The 23,920-nt window shown below is 41.4% G+C and overlaps 2 protein-coding genes and 1 non-coding gene across 12 annotated transcripts in view; 2 read left to right on the forward strand and 1 right to left on the reverse strand.

Moving 5' to 3' along the window:
* Positions 1 to 15,486, reverse strand: part of EVI5 (ecotropic viral integration site 5) — a 74,232-nt gene extending 58,746 nt beyond the window's left edge. For 4 of the 10 annotated variants that reach the window (XM_038182795.2, XM_038182793.2, XM_038182791.2 and 1 more), the window contains exons 1-3: positions 15,337 to 15,485; positions 4,840 to 5,069; positions 270 to 459 (exon numbers count right to left, since the gene is read on the reverse strand). In XM_038182795.2, the coding sequence (XP_038038723.1) occupies positions 270 to 459; positions 4,840 to 5,069; positions 15,337 to 15,387 (471 nt within the window). In that variant the 5' untranslated portion in view covers positions 15,388 to 15,485. Of the gene's footprint in view, positions 1 to 269; positions 460 to 2,362; positions 2,475 to 4,839; positions 5,070 to 14,084; positions 14,660 to 14,902; positions 15,068 to 15,336 lie in introns of those variants that run through there. The other 6 variants (XM_038182792.2, XM_038182797.2, XM_038182794.2 and 3 more) reach the window with 4 other exon arrangements.
* Positions 15,487 to 16,043: 557 nt separating this feature from the next.
* On the forward strand, positions 16,044 to 23,365 carry RPL5 (ribosomal protein L5). Its single transcript, XM_027462554.3, has 8 exons — positions 16,044 to 16,196; positions 16,979 to 17,048; positions 17,146 to 17,261; positions 18,621 to 18,755; positions 19,350 to 19,552; positions 20,548 to 20,725; positions 22,413 to 22,501; positions 23,202 to 23,365. The coding sequence occupies exons 1-8, from the start codon at positions 16,194 to 16,196 to the stop codon at positions 23,299 to 23,301; spliced, it is 894 nt and encodes a 297-aa protein (XP_027318355.1). The 5' UTR covers positions 16,044 to 16,193; the 3' UTR covers positions 23,302 to 23,365.
* LOC113844401 (small nucleolar RNA SNORD21) lies at positions 20,275 to 20,370 on the forward strand. The gene has a single exon (XR_003498986.1). It is a non-coding gene; the product is annotated as a small nucleolar RNA SNORD21 (small nucleolar RNA).
* Positions 23,366 to 23,920: the final 555 nt, after the last annotated feature.

The raw sequence follows: 23,920 nt of genomic DNA on the forward strand, positions 1-23,920 counted from the left end.
TTGAAAATGTAGTATATCTCCCCTGTATTCAAGGAATCTCTCATTACAAATATGCTGAAATCTCTGGTATGCATCTAATTTCAATAAGACATGCTAGGCAAAACTAAAGCCTAGTAATGATTATGTAGGAAGCAAAGTCTTAGGAATTGAAGCAGAATTAATCAGAAGCTTCTATTACATATTTAAAAGAATACAGCCAACATGAAAATAAAAAGCTATCACTTATATCACATTACAAATACATCCTACAAAAGCTGTCCAGCTACTACCTTAACTTGCTTTTCTTTCTTTTTCCGTACATCTTCCCATTCATTCACAATCCTCCCCCACAGGATCCACGAGTCTTCTTCAAGATGGCTGAGATTGCTAGAAGCTGATGAGCTAGATACAAGAGAAGATCCACTATTTCTTCTTGACCCATTTACTGATCGCAGGGATTTGCTATCAGTTTCCAGGAGCCTACAAAGAAAGCATGAAAAAAAATTAGTCATTCTTATCACAGTATCATACTACTAATAGTTTGTTTACAAGTCAGTTCTTCAAACTCTTAAAGAACATATCCAGAGGTTCAGCAGTACAGTTTTTCCACCCATACTAAATCTGAAAACAACTGCTCAATGTTACTTTTTTTTTTCTTGAGTTCAAGTAATTCCGAAGACAGAAGAGCACCACACATTGCAGCCCTTCAAGAAAGGGATAAAAATGCCTTAAAATGCATCAGCACTAACAGAAGTGAGATTTTAATACAAGTTCTTTGTGATCTCACAAACTAGATCTTAAAATGTGAAGAGATCAAATTAGAGAAAGTACAAAAGCATTGCAAGTCCAACTCTTTCATACATTTACCAACTAGAGATTAACAGACCTACAGGAAATATTGGTGAGTTTTATTTTAAGGTGTAAGTACCAGCAAGAGGATTTGATTTTACCAGTAATAGAAAATAGGGCTGTCATGCACCACTCTGACAAAGAATACGAATACAAGCAAGTTAAATATTCTTACTAATATCCTAACAGTAGTGTCAAATGTCAAGTCCTAGAAAAGACAGTAATTTTAAAGCAAAGACAAAAGAAGCCTGCAAAAAAGCTACCCATTTACACATTTTTCATTCTATTTTTAATGGCAATGTAAACACAGACAATCATTAAAACTCAAAGCAATTTTGGAATGCCTGAAGTTTGCTGACAACTGTTCAAATTAACATGGTGTTTTATAAGTGCACGAGAGAAGTCTCAGACCTAAAGAATATGAACCAGGCAACAACAGCTGTTAGTACAGCTAATGAATGTGTAATTAAATCCTGGAGTTCAGACATGAGAACTTCACTGATTATCAGGTAGCAAGGTATATTAAAGACATGCCAAGCGCTGGACAGGTTCCTACAGACTTCAGGGCACTGACCTGTGCTGCCTCCTACAGGGAGGATGAAATCTCAGTACTTCTGCTTTGGAAGAAAAAAAAAAAAATCACGGATTTCCCTGATAGCTGGCTGCTATGATCATCAGTTTCGCAAGGAGGTAGAGACAGATGGGGATCCATGGCAAAAAGGCCTCCTCTGTTTATCCATAACTCATACTGAGCCCCATAAGCTGGGGAAAGGTTCTTTTTTAGACCACATGTTAGCTAATAGCGAGAAGAGTAACTTTTAAAGAGTGTTTTGCTGTATCAAGTTTTATTTGTGCTTGAACTTCCAAGAATTCTAACGCTTGTAAAGCAGACAGATATGGTTGATTAATTTCTCATGCATCTGCACAAAATCTAAAAGACTTCCAGTATTTTAGCAAGGTCAAGTCAGGTTTTAGATATTTAGTAAGTTATAGCCCTTCTACACAAGTTTCAGAGTACCTACAATTCAAGCTCTCAACTAAGGTAGAGTTATTTACATTATCTTTCCCTGCACCTAGCTTTCACCTATTGTTTTTTATGCAAATTAGAATAAATGTATTTTCATTAATGAAAATAACAAGTACAGTCTCTGCAGAAGTACTTCATTATTTTGAGAAAGGTTAAAAAGTTTGTTTGAAGGCCATACTCTAAGTTTTTTTTTCACAATTGATTTCAATTTAGTTCATATTAAGACAATGCAGAAAAATCTAATTTTGAAAAAAAAAAATCAAAAACGTGTTTAGAAACCTGATTTATACTGGTGCATAATGGAAACAGTTTGGAATTCCTTTGCTAGTCTGGGCCAGTATCAAAAGATCAAAGTAATGACAGAGGAAAAAACAAGCACAGAAGAAATATTATGATTATAAATACGATTACAAAAACCCTTACAACTGTAAAAGACTCTGACTAGTTACTTTCAGTTTTCACAGCTTCTGATAAAAGTTATGCCAGATTTCAGTAATTTGACCTTACCTGGATAAGCTCATTGTCCATAGATTTAAAAATGGGAAACTTGTTATAAAGCAAGTAGCATGCAAGTTCCGTGGTGTTCAGTGACTGTTTTCTTTCACCTAAAACTTAATAAATGATTTACTAAAGCCAAACAACTCCAACAGGACTCTGGACTGAGCTACCTCACTATTCTGAGGAGGCTTTCAGTATAATTGGATTATAGAATCCTTGATACCTTCATAACTTGATATAGTTTGAGTTCTTTCAGTTTCTAACTTGTTTAAACAATTTAAATTCTTCTTATTCATGTGAAAGTCAACAATGGAAATGAAACCTTTAAAGTTATCCATCACCAACTATTCTTCCATTAAGCAGAAACAAGAACTTCCCTGTGTTCAGAGTACAATTCCTTGTCAAAGTGTCACTGTGCTAAAATGCAGATTCAAACTTTTCCTGAACTACAGTGCACCTCACATGATTAAATAAATAACAACTTGGTGCTCTAAAGTAGTGTATCTCACAAGAAAAGATACATTTAATGCAACATGATAAGACAGACTTTGATTAGAATTCATCAACAAAAAAAGACTAAATATAGGATTGAACAACAGATTTGGTTAAAAAAAATCAAATGAAACCCAACAAGTTTTCTTAACTTTTACTAAATGCAAAAAGCTAACCTGAAGAAGATTAGCAAGCCCAAGTTCACATTCAGCTTTCAACAGTCAAACTAGTCTAACTGCAGGGTGTAATATGACTACTCTAGAGGCAGAAGCATTATGCCCTAACACAGATAAGCAGTCCAAAGAACAGATATTACTGCTTTTCGTATAGAAGTTAGTCCCTTGGTCATGAATAGAGCTGAAAGCCTCAGATTAAATGCCAATTAGCTTTCTACAAAGAACTATTTACCTCCGTTTTTTCTTCTTTTATTAAATTTTGAATTGCTACTAGCATGGTAAAAAAAAGCTACACAATACATCCTCAAAGGAGCGACCATCCCATAAACCATAAGGAAAGGAGGATGAGGTGGTTTAGAAGCAGGTTTCCATTCCTCATCAAAAACTTCCATGTAAACTGCGTTTGTATTAGGCTGCAGAATATGGATATGAGAGAAGACATGCCAGGAGACACAGTGGCATTAGCCCCACCTTCCAGTTACTCTCCTCCTCTACTGAAAGTTACTACCCTCACAGCTAAATCAGTAGAATAAAACCACAAGTACCACAGCTGCCCCACTGCAAAGTCCAGCAAGCTAACAGATGCTGGAGCAAAAGCCAGTTTGAGCTCAACTGTCAGTTTCTGCACTTTCCTGAAGCACAAGGGACAGCAATCTTCAATGGAAGGCAGCTGATAACTATAGAGCTTCAGTAAGTCTGAAAGCTATTGGAACTCAGATTCTCCTTTACTGTCAACCATAGGCTACTAAAACATACTTCTCGAATACAACCAAACATTGCAAGAGGCCATAAAACATTAAAAAAGAATCATGTCTCAAGAGTGGAAATAAGGGTTCTAGAAATTCAGCATTAAGAAATCATATGGTCCAATTTTATTTCTGAATGAGATTGTCAATTTGCAATGACTATGCAAGTCAATAGCAACTGATCCAAACAAAAGTGGGATCTTAAACACAGATGGTGCAGATAAATATACAAGCATGCAAAGGCTGCAAAGAGAATGGCAGTCTACACAAAAAAAAAAAAGTCCAGAGGAACAAGACTAATTAGAGATTTACCTTTCATGAAATTAAGGTATTATGCACCAGTCACCATTAGCATACCAGCAGAATGCACCTAGTATTTCTTGCAAATAACAGATGGTTGAACACTGTCTCCAGCCACACGACACTGGAGAAGATGCAAAGCCTCCTCTATTAGCTGTACCTGTACTAGACTAGGTACCCTGATCCGCAGACTAAATTACAGAACACAAACTGAAAAATTTTGCTTGAGCATAAGTAGCAGAAAAGCAGCCTCTGCTTTCCTAGTGTTTCCAACTAAGTTTTATAAACTAAATTTTACTCCATGTAAACCAGTACACAAGTAACATGCTAAAGGCTAAATGTGAGCACGTTGTATAGTGGAAAGCAAGAAAACAATGCGATTCTGAGGTCTTTCACATTTCAAGAAGCTAATAGAAATATCATTTTCATTTAAGAAGGTGAGTTTATACAAAAGTATCAACCCTAAGATACTCTATTTTAAATTGAATACTGAAGACCATGTGGCTCCACTGTAAGTTCTTTGGATAAGAGGCTGTTATAAGCATTCCTGTAAGACTAGTAGAGAAAGACACCCTTGAACATTCCACAAAAACAGAGCATCTAAAACACACGTCTCAAGAACGTCAGTTCTTTATCTTAGGGGCCTTGAAACAAAAGTGTTCTGCCATGCAGTTTTTAACCAAACCTCCTTTAGCAGTCTCTGCTGAAACTGCAACAACCTAATTTTAGTCTAAATTATTATATCCTGAAGACCAAGGTGTTTTCCATTCACCTGTTCTGTTCCTCAAGTTTAGCCAGTAATTCTAAGTCGTCTGGACTCAGTTGTGTTGGTGAAGATGGCGATAATGCAGGCGTAGACAGAGTGGTAGAGGAAGATGTAGTGTGCAAGGAGGCAGATGGACTTGCCACCTGACTGGCCATTTGACTGACGGTGTGAGATACAGTGTTCTTCACCCATGAGAGAGTAGAGCTCAGCTTCCCTGCAACCTTGTCTGTCGCCACCTGTGATGACAAAAAGAGGTTGCAATGGTTGTTTATTAATCTTTTCAGTCAACCTGCTGTCACTGAACAGAGGAAAAAAGATACAATATACATGAACTAACATTGGGATTATTTATTTTTCCAAAACACCCAAAACTGTCAGAAGCAACACAAGGAACAAAAGCAATAAAATAATACAGAAGTAGTGACATGCAAGTATGCTGCTAATGCACCAAGAAAGATAGAGGAATTTGTGATATATGTTCAACAGCTGTTTTTTGCAGTAAATACTGCAGATCAGTTAAGACTTCCCATTACAAAATAGAATAGAAATAAAAGCTTACTTTAAAAAATCTTAAAAAAAAAAAAAACAAAAACAACACAAACATAGAAAAATACATATAAGGAAGCAGTCAACTACTTCACTGAAGCAGCATAAGTGTATCGGTGTAAATACCCCAACCGCCCTGGCTTCTGCTCACCTTCATTAACCCCCTACAGTGACAGACCAGAGGAGCAGACCCCACATTTCTACACCAAAGTAAAAGATCCTCTAACATCTGCAGAAAACTGTCACAAAGCATTTAAGTTCATTAATCCACAACTGCTCCTGACTGCCTTCCATCAGGCAGCTCTTCCACTGTCAGCTCTTCTGCTTCCTGACTTCCTCATCAGGTCATCCCTGCACAAGCGTCTGTGACCCCAACCCCACTGCCAGCTCCCAATTCTGGGGCTCAAGAGGGCTCAGGGGCACTCTTGAGAGGTGCACCTGGAACAGAAGGGAGCTCTGAGCTGGCAGCCAGGGGAATCCATCTGTCAGGAATCAGCAGGGGCTGATCACAACAGCATGTGGACTGCAGTAACGCTGGTCAAGGACTACAGAGTAAAGCAGCCAGCCTCGCCAGTTCTTTTGTTGATTTCTTCACTAATCACAAGATAAGGAAGAGCAGCAGCTGCTGGAGATGTTTTCTCATGAACACTCACTACACCTTCCTTCAACCACCAAAGGCACAAGAGACCTTGACCTACACTGATTCACCAGCTCAGCATGAACCCGGGTTTGATTTCTGTCCTAGCCCAATTGGAGACAACCTAGACACACCTGAAAAGAAGAGTGAGTTGCCTAGCAAACTTCTCAAAAACAAAACCAGGTTGAAGAGGAAATTCTCCTGAAGCAGTGTTGCTGACAACTGTTAATTTAGATCTCATCTGACTTCCTCAAAATAATGAATTGCTCAGCGGCTGTCACAATTCTGCAATACAGCTTATACAGTACTTGCTAAGATACTAAAGACCTTGAACAACAGGAAAAAAAATGCTCCCCAAGGTCCTCTAACAGAATTCAATTAAAGCATAGTTACTTTTTCCAGTTGAAATTATCTCAGCCCAGGGGCTGCTATCAGACAGCCCGTTCTAAATAGAGAAATAGGAACCTTCGCAAATCATACCAAATTCCCTCTTTTCATACTGCCTTTCAAATATTAAAGTGTGGGATGGGAAAACTGGTTTTGATTAGATGAAAGCACTCACAGCCAAAAAGTTAGATTTGATTCCCACAAGCTCAAATCAAGGGGAGAAAAAAGCTCAAATCAAGGGGAGAAAAAAGCCTTCCAACCACCAGATTGTTGTACAAAGTATTTGTGAGAGGTAGAAAAAACATCCTTTAAAAGGCATAAACACATTAGCCAGAACTAGACACCATGCCTTCATTCATTGCATCACATACCCTGAAGCTGTGATTTACAGGAATCCATCTTCTGTGATCAGAACACACAAATCCAAAATGCACGTTCATCTCTTTTTTCATAGTCTAACACACCATGCCTTTGCTTCCAAAACTTTATTTCTTATCCTCATTTGACTTCGATCTTTCTCATCCTACTTATCTACAGTATATCCATAACATCCTCCCCATAAGACATTTACCCAGTGATTTTCTCCTTATTTTTTCCTCTCACCCTGAATCAAACATATTGCTTGAAGATGTACTAGAAATCCAGAACATGCTAGCCAAAGCATCTAACGAATAAAACGCTTCAGTAATGAGATACGCTGTTAGCCCAAGTAGCAGATGCCCACACAGCAAGTCTCTACCCCTCGATCAGCTAGTCAGGAACAAAACACATCCAAACCTAAACGGGACAGAAATATCTACTAACCTAATGCTTCAGTGTACCACCCAAGCTCTCTGCAACACAGGATGCTTGGGGATGACCAAGTTTTCAGGGTGAACATATGATGCTGCAGGGTATCTGGGTCGGGGATGGCAAAAACACCAGTAAGCGTACAAGCAAACAGTTTAACACCTCTCTGCTTTAGAAATGTCATGTTGCTTAGCACAACATTTTGGAAAGACTGAAAAAGGAAGTACTGTCAAACCTTTGATGTTTTCTGTGGTGTTTTTCAATGGTCTCCTCGCTCTCCTAAACACATTTCTTCTAAAAACTGATTACTTAACCAGCAGTATTTCCATAGACCTACAGCTATGCCTCCCTTTCGCAGAGCATCATTGACATAGCCAATTTTCAACCATCCTTCCATTTGCTACTCTTTATTATTGTGGCAAAGGGTGCCCAGCTGTTTGCAGCAATACCAAGGACAGCCAGATACTCCACAGCCTGAGGGGTCTCCCTCAAGAGCCTGCTAATTAACCAGACTGAGAAAGCAAGTGCTGCTTGCAGGAACACCAATGCTTTCCACTGAAGAAGGCCAGGTCTGTAGACCAGCAGGCAGGATCATGCCCACCTCACCCTCTGCAGCATTCTCAACTGAGCAGACAGCTCAGCTCCAAACCAGAGTCACTGAGGCTCCAAGGCAGAACAGTGTGGCAGCTCCCGGGTTGCCACAGAGCTTACGTCCAACAAATGAAGAGCACAGGGAGAGCTCATTTGCATCTGCCTGCCTAATTAGGAGGTATCTACCCGGTCTTAAGTGCAGGAATTTTGAGTTTGAAAAGATCAATCTTTAACGAGACAGGGGAACAAAACCAAACAATGGCTAAAGACCACTAAAGACCTTCTACCCTGCTACAGGTTCCAGTGAGAGAACAGTCAGCACTGCTCACCTACCTGGTCAAGGCACAGACCTATGGCTGCTTCTTTAAGCTACAGCAAAGGTAACAGACATTTATATTGAGCTCTGTACAGGTATGTGATACGTGCACTTCACATATGTCAACTAAAATACATGAGCTCCTCATCTCAGCTTTAAGTTTAGCATCTGAAATCAGCTGCTGATCAGTGCAATACTGTGTTAGGTTTGAGTTATTCCAAATGAATACTGCAGTGGAACAACAGATTCAATATTTTACGTAAGGCCAGCTGTAGGCAGGCCACAGCATCCCATATCACGTATGTATTATCTGAATATTTTTGCCTGAGAATCTCATAGGTATGCTGCAGCACCCTACCGTAAGTCCCAAAATGTTACCATCACATTTGCTACACAGACAATATTTGTTTTTCAAGAAAAACAAATTTTTCAGTCTATTTAGACTTATTGACAAAAAAAGATATTTCACTGTAGACACTGAGTTCAGTTAATATGTGCATTCTGCGCCTCCCTGAAAGCAGTGTGTATTAAATTTTATCTTAATTACCTGAATTATTCTCTCAACTATTTTTATCACACAAAGGAAAAATAACTGCAAGCCCTACACAAACATTAATATGTATACTATATGTATTTCACATCCTCCCTCTATCCTTTCTTCTCTTCCTAAGAGAAAGAGGTGGAATCCTAAAAAAAAAAAATAAAAAAAAAAAAAAGGAAGTGGTTGTGTACATGGTTTTCAAGCAAGTTGTATAGCATTCCATAAACCCAGCCTCCTGCTTGCTTCAAAAGGTAACAGCATTCTAATAGCTGAAGAATAAACTAAGCTGACTCAGACAGTGACATACAGGAGATGCAGCTTGTGAATCAGCCTGTTATCAGGCTTCCTGACAATCTAAAATCCTAATTCAGGACTCCAACATGATTTCACTATCAGCTTCATCTGTACCTTCTATACAAGAAAATCATTTTTACTGGTTCCAGCCTAAGTCCAAGAAAGTCCTGATTTACTCTCATATGCTTAAGTTTTTCTTGTAATGTCACCTACCAACAGCCAGGAATACCAATGCTGGCATACACCAGCTTTCATTCTGTTTGACAATCACCAGCCCTCCATGCCTTTCTGATGTAAACAACAAGCAGACTAACGTTTTAGACTGTGTAAATCTAAAGCTAGCAGGAAGCTCTCTGTAGTATCACTTAATGAATACGCTTTCTTTAAAGTTGGCTTCAGACTTTGATGGGCCTAGAATATCTAGAAACAAAGCTGCAAGTTCACAACGTAATCTATTATATAAAGTATTTTGAGAAGGCACTTAATTAAAAATGTTGCAGTGACCCACCAAGGGTTGAAGCCATCGGTTAATGATTGAAATATTGTTTATATGAACTTTGACAAAGCTGTACTGAATTCCGTTTATTTCCACAAACTCTAGGTTTTTAATTATCTCTGAAGACCACTGTGGCTTACAGTCTCTCAAGCACTCGCCAGTACACCAGCTGAGAAGTCAAACCAAGGTGCTTTTGCAAGCACTACCTAAAGATGACCCCTTATCAAAGGAGTTCTCTCTCAAGCCTGACATATGAACACTAACAACCTTCAGGGAACCATCTATGCCTTCTTTCAAAGGGTAAAGAATCTAGATATGGCACTTGAGTAAAAGATGGACAAGAGTGCCTCAGATCTATGAAAGAAAGCACTGAAGGACTACAGTAAAAGCTTTATGGAGGAACCTGAAGGAATTTCCTTTGTTTCTCTGTTCTCTTAGGCCTCAGTTTGGAAAACATCTTTGAGTTTCTGAGTGTCAAACTACATGCTTATCCTCGAAGAACTGTCCTGTTGGCTAACAAAACAGGAAGAGTCATAGATCAGTCTGCTGAAATCAAGAACAACTGCAAATTCAGTTTGTTCATGTACTAGATTGGAAGACTTTGAAATGTTTTTCAGTAAAATGCAAGTCAGCCATTTCACTGGAGTTCAATTATCACGTTTCAAAAAATAGCAAAGCCTGAAGGACAGACATGCTTTATCCTGAAAGCTCCTTTCCACAGACTTTACTTTCCTACTCATCCCTTAATATCTAGTTCCTTTAATGCTGCTTTCAGCCAACTTTCTCCTGGAGCAGTGCCAGTGCTAGCAGCTAAACTACATTAGTGCGAAAATATACAAAAGTACATCAGTGCACTTAAATTTACTAAAAGCCTTAGATCCATACTTCAGAAGTCAGAAATTACTAAGCCACATTTTAAAATATTCACTGAGCCACAATGAAGATCAATGCTTTTGACGTTACTTTTAAAGCATACAAGATTCACAAGGAGTTAAATTGGTAAGTTAAAAGGATCAAATTTTGGACAAGATAAAAATACAACATTATATGCAACATCTATTTCTATATACTGGCAACCTGTTTTATATGTTTAATTCTACTTGTTTAATTGTGACACGTATCACAATCCACAAGCAAGAACTGAAATGCCTATCTCCCTTAAAATGGCTGTGCACAGTCCCCTTTCCCAAGGGCTGTGTGAGGAGAGGTGATGGAGAAAACAGGCATGGCCTTATAGAGCACGGTAAGGTTTACAATTTCATTACTTACTAGAATATAAAACAAATTAGATGACAAAGACAGGCAAGACCCTCACCTCAGGATACTTTCCTTTCCTTCAAGGAATCAACTTCCTATCAGTTATACTCAAATTCAAACAAGTACATCAGTTACAGAGTGACTGACCAGTAACCACCCTTACTTGCAAGCTACAAGTTCATCACAACTTGCTGCTGCTGACAGACTATAAGAAAGGGTAAAACTTTTAGAAGTGAAAAGCACAACCAATTTAGTAACTTCCAATTCCAAGAAGTTGTCTAAGCTATCTACGGTAAGCCCAGCAGATTTGGATAGAAGTACAAACATCAGTACCCTATTTCTAGTAACATGACCCATGCCAGCACCCATAGCCTTGCTGTAGTATTTAACTCTGCCCACCGCTTTGCTTCGGATATCCGTGACTTGTCTTCACAAGCATTTACAGTGTAACTCAAAGCAGGCAGCCTTCTACTGCTGTAGTGTCTTCCTCTATGCCACCAGCGTCTGTAGCAGTGCTCCTGCAGTTTTTTTCTGAACACGCCACTTAAATGAAAGTTTTTCGCCAGTTAGTGATTAAAGAAAAAGGAGCCTGCTCTTCAGAGAAATTACATTACTCAGAGCCAAATGAAAACAGTTATCTTTTGATTGTTTTAACCACAGAGTCTTATGCTTCTGTTTAGAAATAAATGCCTATTCACTTCTTTTTGTATAGATCTTTACAAAAAAGAAATAAAACTCCCAAGTCTGTATCATGGTCTTATGGAACTTTAACTTGCATCCTCATTTCGTCTTTAGAAATATCAATCACAGTTCTTTTTCCAAATGTCTGGGAAATACTAAAGCTTCAGCCAAACCCATGAAGTCCCAGCATTCCAAGGCAAAATAAAATCCAACAAAAATAACTCCACTTAATGAATGTTGTTTTTAGCCCTGCTGTTTCAAAGAACATTTAAGTTGGAACTTCCCCCCCCATGTCTGAAAGCAGTCTGCCATTCAAACTATATGCACCAAGAATCTGTGAAAGAGATTTAAAGTTAAGATCTCCTACACAATATCACCCTATGTAGTGATATGGAAAATACACATCCAAAACTGTTTTTGGCTAGCTACTAGTTTTTTTACATCCATTTTAAATGACATTCAATTGTTTCACTCTAATAAAAACAGTAAACTCTTCTCATAACATCCTCTTAGTTACAAGTGCACTGTCAAGTTCTGACAACAGCAACTCACTACTAGAAGACTGGGCCCATCTGCCAGTCTGAAGAAACCAGATAAAAAAAAAAGAGTTAATATAGTATAAGATACTGGTGAACCGGAGTTCCATATCACTACAATTACACTTTTAATGTTTAAAACAATTGATCAAGAACACATTACGATGTTGCCAAGCAGGTATTTAACATTATATTAGGGAGACAGCTAAAGTTTGTTCATACAAAAAATAAAGATTTGTGGTAGTGCCTTTTGACTGTTTCCCAAGTTGGGAACCAACACAGAAAAATTAGATGTCCACAGTCATTCATGGACACCACCTTATTTTTAGTCCAGAACAAAGCCCAACCTTAGCACTGCACTTTAACCCCAGCTACTCTGGAACTGCCTCACCGGGTCTCAGAAGGATTACTTTTACAGAAAATTACCAGAGTTGACCGTTAATACAGCCTGAAATAGCACAATGACCACCATATCATCCCTGTCAGCATGACCAAAAGGAGATCATGTTCTTCATTACATGAATCCTATATCAGGCCAGACATTGCCTAGGCCCTCCCCAAAACACCACTTCAAGGCTAACTGGATAGTTACCGGAGTTCACAGGAAGTTAAACAAATTAGCAGTAATGTAATCAAGGACAAGCTAGGATTCACTAAAGCCTCTACCTTGCCAACACGTGCATTCAGCAAAGACATGTCATGGCTGAATGTGAACTGAGCAAAGCAAGGCAAGTCTGCCTATGTTACTACCCAGCCTCCTGCCCAATCCCCATCCCCCTTTTATTCCAATCACCACTTGCTGCAGAAGGAAAGTAGACATTTAAGCAGACAAGACTATAATGAAAGCATTGCTGTATTTCCCATTTAAATTAATCAAAAATGTACCAACAGACAATACTTTTTTTTTTTACTAGTAGGTAAGACACAGGATTTTAATTCAGTATGCCATCTACACACTGAGGTGACAGTCAAGAACTTCAGAGAACACTTGTAACAACTCAAAGTTCTAAGCACCTATAATATTTACTATTTGCTTTTATGGATATAAAAAAAATGTAGTCATGTCTCAGAGAAAAAAAAAAGAATTCAGAGTATGTAATGAAGGCAAGCAAAAGTTGTTCAAGAAAAGAACATTCAATCAGGATTTTCTTTATTGTTCATCTTCCCAGACTACCAGCTGAAAGGGTTTTTCTTTTTAACTATGCATTTGACAAAATGGTAACTAAAATATTAAGTTCCACATGGACTCTGCCTTAAGCATTAAAAAAGACTTGTAACAAAAGTTAATATATCAGAAGGAGCAAGAAAATGAAAACATTTAGTATTATCTAGGCATAGCCCAAGATGGCTTTTATTCTTTTACACTGTGGTAATGGAACCTTGAATTAGCAAGGTAAAAACTTTTTCAAAAAACAGTTTTCTTTTCAAAAGAGCCAAGGGACTCTTTTTTTAAAAAAATAAAAAAAAATAAAAAAAAAAATACTCCTCCATTTATTATCAGTCTTACCCAGAGACCAAACTGACAGCAACTGTTTAGGCATATCAATTTCCCCCACTCCTCCTGTCAACTTCAAAAGGCTTTTCTCCCATCCATTGCTTTCCACGAACATTTCCACTCTGTAGCCATCTCTTGCTTATTTGTTCAAAAACTATCAGACAAAACTACAGAAGAAAAACATATGGAGGGCAGCGAAAAACACGATGAAACTCAAGTCACTAAACTCTACCCCAGGAAGTATCTATACTTCAGCATGCTGGAAGCTAGGAGGAGAAATAGGATGGAATTAAGATTGCTGTGTTTAGTCATTTTCTCCAAACATCTGCTGCTCTCAGAGGCACTACTGGGCTGGGTGAACCTTCAGGGACCCACTCAACAGCTGCTCTCATCTGAGTTTAATCAAATTCAGGCAATGCTGATTCATAATACCCTGTGCTTTCCTCCTGATCACATCCCTTTTTCAATACCATTTATTTCCCCTCCCAACCCTTACTTGAAAGGGAATTTATATCTAAATATTTCAAAATCAGCCTTAGATCTCGATGTACAGTTGTGTAAACATAAGAGCTGTACAGCCATGATCAAAGCAGAAACTGCAGGTTAGAAGGTTAGAGAAGTGAAGAGATATTTATACAAAACAGCTACCAAAAAAAAATAAAAAAGAAAAAAAAGATACTGTTACCTTCTCTTTCAGCCACATGAAGTGCATACAAGAAAAAAAAAGCTTTTTTTAGGGGAAAAAAACATTTTTTGAGTATTTTCTCAAACACTTCTGGAGACAAGTAGAACTGAACATTGTCAATTCTTCTCCGAGTGAACACGACTTCATCCTACATCTTCTCTAGATAATCTTGAAAAGAAGCTGTGCCAGGAAGACCTGAGACTGTTTTAACGCGGTCAGTGTTAGCTCTGGCTCACGTCGGGGTTGGGAATTCAAAGTGTTACCGCAGACACGAAGCTGGCTAGCAATTGCTCTCTGGCCAGCAAGGCAGCAAACCACCGTGAATCCGACACAACTGCATGAAAAGCCGGGGACGCAGCGCTGCCAGGAGCAGCCGGCTCCTCACCCTCCTTATATAACCTCGGCTATGCAGATGCGGCAGGAGGTGCTAGCAAGACCTCCGAAACAGCGGTTGAAAATCGCATCTCGGAAATGAAATGTCCAGAAGCTCGGGGTTTAACAGCACCGCAATAATAACGGCAACAATAAATAACAATAAAATAATAAGCGCCCCCTCCTTCCACAAAACAAACCCGTCAAAGCGCCCCGCAGGCAGCAGCTCTCCCCTGCCACCGCCCCCGGGGCCGAGCCGGCTGCGCACGCCCGCGGCCCCCGCACCGCCACCCCCACCCCCACCCCCGCCTCAGGAGGGCCCCCCCGGCCCCGGCCGGCTCGGCTCGGCCCCGCCGCAGCGCCCCGGGCCCGGCCGTTGCGGCCCGGCCGCCGCGCCCCGCCGCGCACCGCCCCCGGCCCCTCAGCCCGCCCCGGCCGCGCCTCACCTTGGAAGCGCTGCCCGCGGCGGGGAGGTGCGGGCATCGGCGGGCCCGGCGGCCTGGCGCGGGGCGACGACCTCCGCGGAGCCGCTCCCCGCCCGCCGCCCGCTGCCCCCCGGCGGCTCCCCGCGCTCCGCCGGCCGCGGCAGCCGGGCCACGTCCCTGGCGGCAGGGCGCAGGCGCAGTCCGCGCGCAGCCGCCGCCGCTTGGAGCGGCCCCGCAGCGCCCGGCCCAGCAGCGGCCTCCGCCGGCCCCCGGAGCCCGGGCTGCACAGCGCCGAGGGGCGTCGCTGCCCCGGGCTGGTGACTGCGGGAGCACCGCACACGCGTCTGAAGCGGGAGGGGGAAGCAAGCAGAACGCACAGACACGCTTCCCTTGCTGATAATAAACGTTACCGGTCAGAAAGATTTCGCTACAACGCCAAAAGCCTCAGCTTTTACCTCAACAAATCCAGAGCCTCTGTGGAGGGCAACTCTCGTTCCAGCAAACATTGCTGCTGGGGGGGAGGAAATTGGCCCCGAATTTGTAAGCGGCTCGGCGGGGTCACGGGGTAACGAGCCCAGGTGTGGGGCAGCCGCAGGGCAGAGGTGTGGGCAAGGGGCTGGCTGGGGCCGTGCCCGGCTCTGGGCCGTGTTCACCGCCGGGATGCAGCGGGTCGGGCCTGCCCGGCTGCCAGCCTGGGGCCTCCTGCAGCCAGGGCAGCCATTGCCCGGTGGTCGCCCCATCAGCAGGCGGGTGGCTGCACGGCGGGGAGCGGACAGGACGCCGTGCTCGGCGAGGGCTGCTTTTATGTAAAAACTAAAGGGTAGGCAGAAAGCTCGGCTTTCCAAAACCCAGGCTTAGTTCGATAGCTTCTGAAGCTGGCGGCGTGGAGTCGCACTGGTGCTTGGCTGACCCTGGAGATCTCTTCTTTCTTTCGTTCTCCTGGGGTTACTTATAGCAAACGCGTGACTTTTTAAAATACCGTTCTGTGAACGGTACTCGGCCCGCGGGTAGGCGCAGCAGCGGCTGCACCGCGCTCTGCTGGGTTTAATCGGGCACCGAGCGCTCCGGGCAGCTCCAGCCTGGGAGCTGCGTCCCGCCGGGGCCGGGCCGGCTGCAGGCATCCACCGCGGCACCACGGGGCAGGACGCGATGGCTCCTCCGCTCCGCCGGGGGGCAGCCGCGCCGGGCCGGGCCGCGCCGCCGTGGAGCTGCGGCTGCGCGGTGGGCGCGGCCTTTTCCCCCCTGCTGCTGGCTGCAGGCGTTGTGCGGAGCGGGCCCCGGCCTAGGCTTAGACCGGACAGTACCTGGCACGATGGTCGGTACCGGCCCCAAGGCACCCGCGCGCCGGGGGGGGCTCGGCCCCGCCGCTCGCCGCCCGCCGCGCCGCCCGGCCCGCCCGGATGGAGCCCGATGGGCCCCGGGCCGCCGCCGGCTCCAGCGTGGCAATGGCTGCCGGGGCGGCTCGGCGGGGCCGGGCCCGGCCTCCGGCGGGCGGGAGCGGGGCCGGGGGCGGGGGGCGGCGGCGGCGGCGGCGGGGCCGGAGCCCCCTGGGCCGAGGGGAGGCCGGAGGGGCGCGGGGGCTGCCCCCGGCCCTGCCGCGGGGTCTCGGCGCTGAAACCCGGCAGGTGCCGGGCGCCCCGCGAGGGTTCCTCTGGCGTTTCTTTGTGGTGTTTTTTTTTGTTTGTTTTTTTTTCCTTTCCCGTTTTGTCCGTGCTGCTGTTCGGCAGCTGAAGCTTAGAGGAGGAGGGGGTGCTGCTGGAGAGCGCTCCGGGAAAATGAGCTGGGGGAGGGGGGGGGGGGGGGAACTTCCTCACTGCTCCGCTCGCTGCGGACCCGGTTCGTTACCGACTGTAATGGCTGCTTCGGCCCTGGCTTCGCCTGCTTTCAGGAGAAAAAAAAAGTTGTTGTGAAGGATACAAATTCTTTTTTTCGTGTGTGTTTTTTTTTTTTTGAAATGACTCAGCTCATCTCTAAGTTGACCTGTTACTCTGTTACAGGTCTATCGGTGTTTTATTCATAGCAGAACTAATTAATTTTAAATGGCCTTGGCTGACATGGTGACATGTTAATAACATCCAGTTATATTTCTTATTCAAGGGGTTTGTGAAAGTTGTCAAGAATAAGGCCTACTTCAAGAGATACCAAGTGAAATTCAGGAGAAGGAGAGGTATAGTTAACTTCCCTCTATCACTTAATTAAATGACAGTGACAAACAATGCTGTTTCTTAACGTACGTTCTCACGCCTATAACTGCTGTTTTTCAGAGGGAAAAACTGATTACTATGCTCGTAAGCGTTTGGTAATTCAGGATAAGAACAAGTACAACACCCCTAAGTATAGGATGATTGTACGTGTTACCAACAGAGACATCATTTGCCAGGTAAGGTTTGTGGTGCTCATCACATACTTACCAACCTTGAAATGAGGTAAATGGGATGGATGTCCTGAGCAGTTTGAATGTTGTTGCTTGGCTTCAGGGAGAAAAACAGTCTTTAAAGTTGACACAATTTTGGTAACAATCCATATCCACAAAAGTAATTTTGCTGGTGTTCTAAAACAAGGTTAGGGATGGGAAAACTTCCGCATCTTTTCTGCTGGCTTAAAACTTAGTACTTTGAAAAGAGAGGCTCTTTTGCTTGATTGGAGATGACAGAACTGACTGTGGGACGTTATTCATAAAGGTGCCCTCACTTCCAGGAGGTCTTCACTGTGATGGTAGTGTGGATCGTAGGAAGCAGATATGCTTTAAAAGAGTGTTCCTGTGAGATTAAAGGAGACAGACAAATAAGAATAGTCACTTCTTCATGATTATTAAGTTGTCTTGCATCGTGTAGTGCAGTTCCTTGCTGTAGTTCACTTTCCTGGTTTATTTTCAGAACGTTTTTATTAATTTTGAAGCTGAAAATTTAGGCCTGTTCTATCACGAATATGTGTAAAAGATTAAAAAAGCTAGAAATGCTTGTTGTTTCCTCATTGAGTAGTTATCTGTAGAGAATGGCAAAGAGTACTGGTTTTAATCAGTTCAGACTAAACTGTAGGACCTTGGCGAGGTTACTTTATCTCTGAAACTCAAAACAAGAAGTGATGGTGGCAGGCACTTACATCTGATAGGTAGTGCCTTTCCAGTATGTGGAAAACCTGGAAAGAGGGGGCAACTTCTAGGTGTGAAGGAGAAGTGGGAGTCAAAGGGAGAAGGTTCTCTATGTGAAAGGAACAGTAGAAACAAATCTGGTATTACTGTTGTCTCACAGGACACCCCTGAGGTTGTGAAGATCTCAGATCCATTAATAAAATCACTCCATAAAGTAACACTGTCCTCACAAACTCTAAGTGCTTTTGCATTTTTCTAAAGTGATTTGTATGCTGTGTTATATGAGAGCTACCTGCACAAAGTGGGACAGAATCCATCTACATCTGTAATAATTATTTGAAAGGTTGCTTTTGTAGGCAGTTTCCTGGCATCTTGATGTATGCGAAGAAATTAAAGAAAGTGGGTGCTGTCATCTACTTTCTCTGTCCTAATATGGATTTGAATTCTTAGCTTCTGTAACTGAGGATTTAATTATGCTGTAAGAAATTTTTGAAAAGAAAAATGAAGCAAAATGCTGTGAGCTTGGTTGGCAGTTTGTAGGACGTTTCCATGCAGAATTCCTATTGGCTTAAGTAGATGTCAAAGTAATAGTAAATTAAACCCAGCATTACAATGAGAAAACTAATTACTATTTTTTTTTTCTGTCAGATTGCCTATGCTAGGATCGAAGGCGACATGATTGTCTGTGCTGCTTACGCCCATGAGCTACCAAAATACGGTGTGAAGGTTGGCCTGACCAATTATGCAGCAGCATACTGCACAGGTCTGCTTTTGGCACGCAGGGTAAGTATCTGACAAATGGCCTGGAAGTAGATGTTTTGTTTTTCTGGTTTTCTTTCAAAATTTCCCTTTCTTACTTACTGAAAGCCCACTTAACTGGTGAGTTAGTATAGATACCTGTGGGCTAAATACTAACTTTTCCTCTTTACCGTATAGATTTGATGGCCTCTTGTGACTGTCAAATCATAGTGAGAAGTATGACAACACCCAATTTCAAGCCCAGCAGCCAACTTTAAATCTCAGCACTTCAGTTTGTTGGAGGGAGGGAGTCAGGAAAAAAAATGTAAGAAATGTACCTTTAAGAGTTCAGACGTGTAAGCCCCATTTATCCATTTTCCATATGAGCATGTGAATAAGTTTCGAGTTCCCTGGCATATCGGTTGGAACAAGAAGTTGAAATGTAACAGGCATGCTTACTGTGGCGGCTATTATAAGCTTTGTTACTAGTATGGAGTACATAATTTTGATAAAGAAATTGGTTGAAAGCATGGAGATTCTACTACAAATTTGTGTTTTAAACTGATGGTGATTCTTAATTTTGTCAGTAAATGGTCAGACTTTCAGATGTGCTTTTTTCTTTTTTTCCCTTTCCCACAGCTTCTGAATAAATTTGGCCTTGATAAGATCTATGAAGGCCAAGTTGAAGTGACTGGTGATGAATACAATGTGGAAAGTGTGGATGGAAAGCCTGGTGCTTTCACATGCTACCTTGATGCAGGTCTTGCCAGAACTACTACTGGAAACAAAGTTTTTGGTGCTCTGAAGGGTGCAGTGGATGGTGGTCTCTCCATCCCTCATAGGTAATCTAGTCTGTCTGAAAAAATCCCTTTAGAATTACCTGAGATATTTCTGTGTATGACAGTCTAAATACATTGTCATTTTTGTGCTGAAATGGTTTTGTTATAACCTGGTAACTATTATTTTAGCGCAGGTTCTCGGGTAGTTCTTTTTTATTTGGTTGGTTGTTTTTTAATCTATTGGTGCAATTCTGATAGAGCTTGCATGAATCTTGTGACTTATCAAGAGATTCTGTTAAATTATATAAATTAATCTATAAATCAGGACCTAAAGAGCCACCTTGCTTTTACTTGAAATCATCCAGTACACCTGTATGTACTGGATGATATGTACATCTATATATGCAGAATGCACATCCATAAATACTCTTTAGCATTTTTTTCAAGTCTTAAGCAAGTTATATGTAGGTATTAATTTTGCAGTGGTACATACCAGATGCAAAACAATCATTGGTTTTTCCCACAGTTGTCAAGACAGTCGTATGTCTGAGTGGTCCACCTGCACTTAAAATTTCCACATTGAGTTTTGGTAATTCCTGTCAGAAGCTATGAGTGACAAAATCAAGGTTTTTTGGTAGTGTTACTTAACGCTAATAATACAGTTGACTGCTACTTTCTGACAGCAGCAGTGGGGAAAATAATTCAAAAATCTGTTGTGCATTTCCTACTCCCTCTCATGCTGTCCTGTTATTCTTGACTAATTCTTCAGTTTTTCTAACTCAGCTGCTACATGATGATACCCCTGTGACTGAGCACTCTGTAATTGGTCCACGGTGTGTATATGATGTACTGGATTGTTTCAAGACGGGACTGATGGCAGCTGAGATGAACTTATGTTTCTTCATTTTCTTTATCTTTCCATTTTTAAGTAGAGGGTCCTATCCCTCAGTTATCTATAGCAGAATCTGGTCCAACAGTTAGTTCTTTGTGGAAGCTTGCCTCTGAATCAGAGCATTTGGCAGGATGTCTTAACTCTGAATGTAACTGCTCTTTCACAGTACCAAGCGTTTCCCTGGTTATGACTCAGAAAGCAAAGAATTCAATGCAGAGGTTCACCGCAAGCATATCATGGGCCAAAACGTTGCAGATTATATGCGTTACCTGATGGAGGAAGATGAAGATGCTTACAAAAAACAATTCTCCCAATACATAAAGAACAATGTAACACCTGATGGGGTAAGATCTGTCTTTTTGGCTCTTGCACATTAGTAGAGATGTGATAAGTCTTGTGTAGGGATTTCTCAGTAATGCAAAAAATCTTGATAATGTAAAATAGGAGTGTGGTTTATGTTGCATGTTCTCCATGTAAAAAAAACAAAACACATATTTTCCCCTTATTAAGGGATCTGTAGTATATAGTAGGTCTTTTGAAAGGAAAGTGATTTTTTGTTCTTTGAAGCTTAGCAGTCTGTTTAAAAATATAAGCTTATAGGACTGCATCCTAGGAAAAAGGTATGCAGCTGGGGTAACTGAAGATGTGCTCTATATCACATTTTTTTATGACGTGTGATTATAGGTAGCTGTAGGCCTGTGGCAAATAGAGACAATCCCAAGCTAGTTCTGTTGCAGAAGCTAGCATCTGATGAAGTATATTGAGTGTTGTACATCTTATTTCAGTACAACTTTTTGAATATATTGCACAAAACACAGAATGATTAGTGGAAATACCACAGTGCTTCTTTTGCTCGTTTCAACTATTAAATGTCTTTCGGATGGCTTGTCTGCTGCCTGTAATAATCTTGGTTTCTTGACGAGTGAAACAAACATTCTACTGTCCCTTTTCTAGACTATGAAAAGCTAACTTCATTCTTTACACCTTTATTACTGTAGGTTCTTCTGTTTTGTTTTGTTTTTCTGCAAATTTAACCAATCTGCTAATTTTCTGCTAGTAATCTTTACTTAAAATGTAACTGCATTTACATTACCAAGCAAACAGTGTTTATCTAGATAATCTTTTCACAGCTGGGGTCTAGTTGGAATTAACCATCAGCAAATCAATGCCTTTATAGAGCCATAGCTGTCTTTGGGACAGAGAGGCTAGGGTCTTCTGATCTGTGTAACTGAACAGCTCACTTCCATGCTCCTGTCTTATACGTCAAAGAATAATAACTTATGCACAATCACCTGGTACCCGAAGTTCTGTATGTTCTCATGCCATGTGAGCTCTCAGAAATGACTGCTTTGCCGTAGCCTCTTCTAAGGTATTTGTTGCTGCTACATGACAACATTCTTGGGGATGATGCAGGGACTCTTCAAGCAGCTACAAATTAAGAAGTCTCAACTTCTTCCCTTCTCTTTTACTGAGCAGCTTTGTAATGTGTACCAGGGTAGGGTCTAGTAAGGTTGTGCATCTGATGTTTATGTAATTTTGGTTTGATGTAAGAACTAAGCCTTGAGAGCAATGAGCTGTATAAGAAAGTAAGAATTATTCTACTCTAGGTGGAAGTAGAGTAACTTTCTGTACTGCCTTTTAATTTAAATACAGGGAAATTAGCCCCTAGGAAGTCGGCTTCAGAGGAAATAGCACTTCTCTGCTAGCATGTAGTTATGAGATTTGTAAGTAGTATGCAGTGAGTCAAGGATGTAGATTAACTATCTGTAAAATAGGGGTAAAAATACTTCCTTGGTTTTGTGTCCAAGCTGCCATTTTGGGTATTTAAATCAAAATCGTAGTGTAGCGATAGGCCAGGATTCCAGTATGTTGTAACAGTGATGATCTGCCTGAAGAAAATACTGTAAGGGAACCACACAAACTTGTAAGCTGTATTGTGATGAAACCTTTTTCTATTGCTGTCTCTGCTAAGGGTATGTTATTTCTTGACACAATCCTAAAATAGTAACTACTTTTTCTTTCCCCCCCAAGATGGAAGAAATGTACAAAAAAGCCCATGCTGCTATACGGGATAATCCAGTCCATGAAAAGAAACCCAAGAGAGAAGTCAAGAAAAAGAGGTAAACATGCACATGACTTCTGTTAAAGAGACTTTAGTTAGGTTGGAATAGACACGGATTTTGACACAAGTGTCCTATGAATCACTGTGTTTTCAAAGAATCACACAGAATTGTAGGGGCTGGAAGGGACCTCAAAAGGTTATCAGGTCCAACCCCCCTGCCAAAGCAGGTTCCCTGTTTTAGATCAGATTAAGATATGTGTAACTTCAGGAGTTACGTTCAACAGAATCAAAAATTCAAGAGCCCTTAACTGTAAAAAAATAAAAATAAAAAAAAACAAGTAGTAGACTATACCTGTGGCCTGAACAACTGGCATTTCTTAAGTGTGTATTTTAGCATCCTTGTGTTTTCAGAGGGAAGGCTACTTCTCTTCAGGAGAGGGCAGGCTGACTAATTTGTCAGTACTAAACTATTTGTATTTTTCAGGAATTTGGGAAAAAAAACAAAGCACAGATACTGCAGTGGCTTTCTTCCTGTCTAGTCCTTACAGGAGCTTAACTGTGCTTTTTGGTTAAGCACATTTTAACTTACTGTTTAGTATACTTTTGGTGGTGCTGCAACAATATCTTAAGAAATAGAGCGTGTTACAGAAGTGGCAATATGTTCTAGCATAGAATTCTTAATCGCAGCTTCAGCTTTCTTGATCACCCTTTTGCTCATTTCTGCTCTGGATATGTCATACCCTGTGTTTTTGTTGCAGAGTGAACAGTTCCAAGATGTCCCTTGCCCAGAGGAAAGACCGTGTTGCTCAGAAGAAGGCTAGCTTCCTCAGGGCTCAGGAGCGTGCAGCTGATAGTTAAGACAACTTCCACAATTTTCTATGAAGCTTTGGAAGAAGTGGCAATAAATTTATTGAGTAAGCAACTGTGTAAGACTGACTTATTAATTATCTTAAAAAATTGGAATATGTGTATAATTCAGCTATTGTGTAGCCTTAAGGATTTTTATATTAACTCCTTCAGAAAAGGCAAGTGTGAAAGACAAGGCTACCCCACTAGAATTATTCCCATAACAAAGGAAAATAATATTGATAAAAATTAATGTAACTCATAAGAAAAAAATACATAAAAGAACTTTGTTCTTTCTAATTTCAAAAAGAAAGAATTACAAAAAAAAATTATTGCTTTAGAGCTTTTCTTTCAGATTATGTAATGCTATGGGAGAGGAGTATGTATCTTAAGAAAAAATCTGAGGTAGACTTAAGCTTTCAGGAATATGTACAGCAACACTTACCCTGTTGTGACTTAGTGAAGCTGACAGTAACATATCTTGAGGTATTTAAGCTTCCTCCAGTAAGTGAAATGTCCTTATTGCTGCTGGAGCAGGTATTGTCTTAAGGTTAAACCTTTTACACACACTTCAGTGATCAGACAAGGGAATTTACTCTCTAAGCTGCATACGCATACTTAATTAAAGAGG

The sequence above is a fragment of the Anas platyrhynchos genome, chromosome 8, assembly GCF_047663525.1.
Source record: "Anas platyrhynchos isolate ZD024472 breed Pekin duck chromosome 8, IASCAAS_PekinDuck_T2T, whole genome shotgun sequence".
In the NCBI taxonomy this organism is placed as follows: domain Eukaryota; kingdom Metazoa; phylum Chordata; class Aves; order Anseriformes; family Anatidae; genus Anas; species Anas platyrhynchos.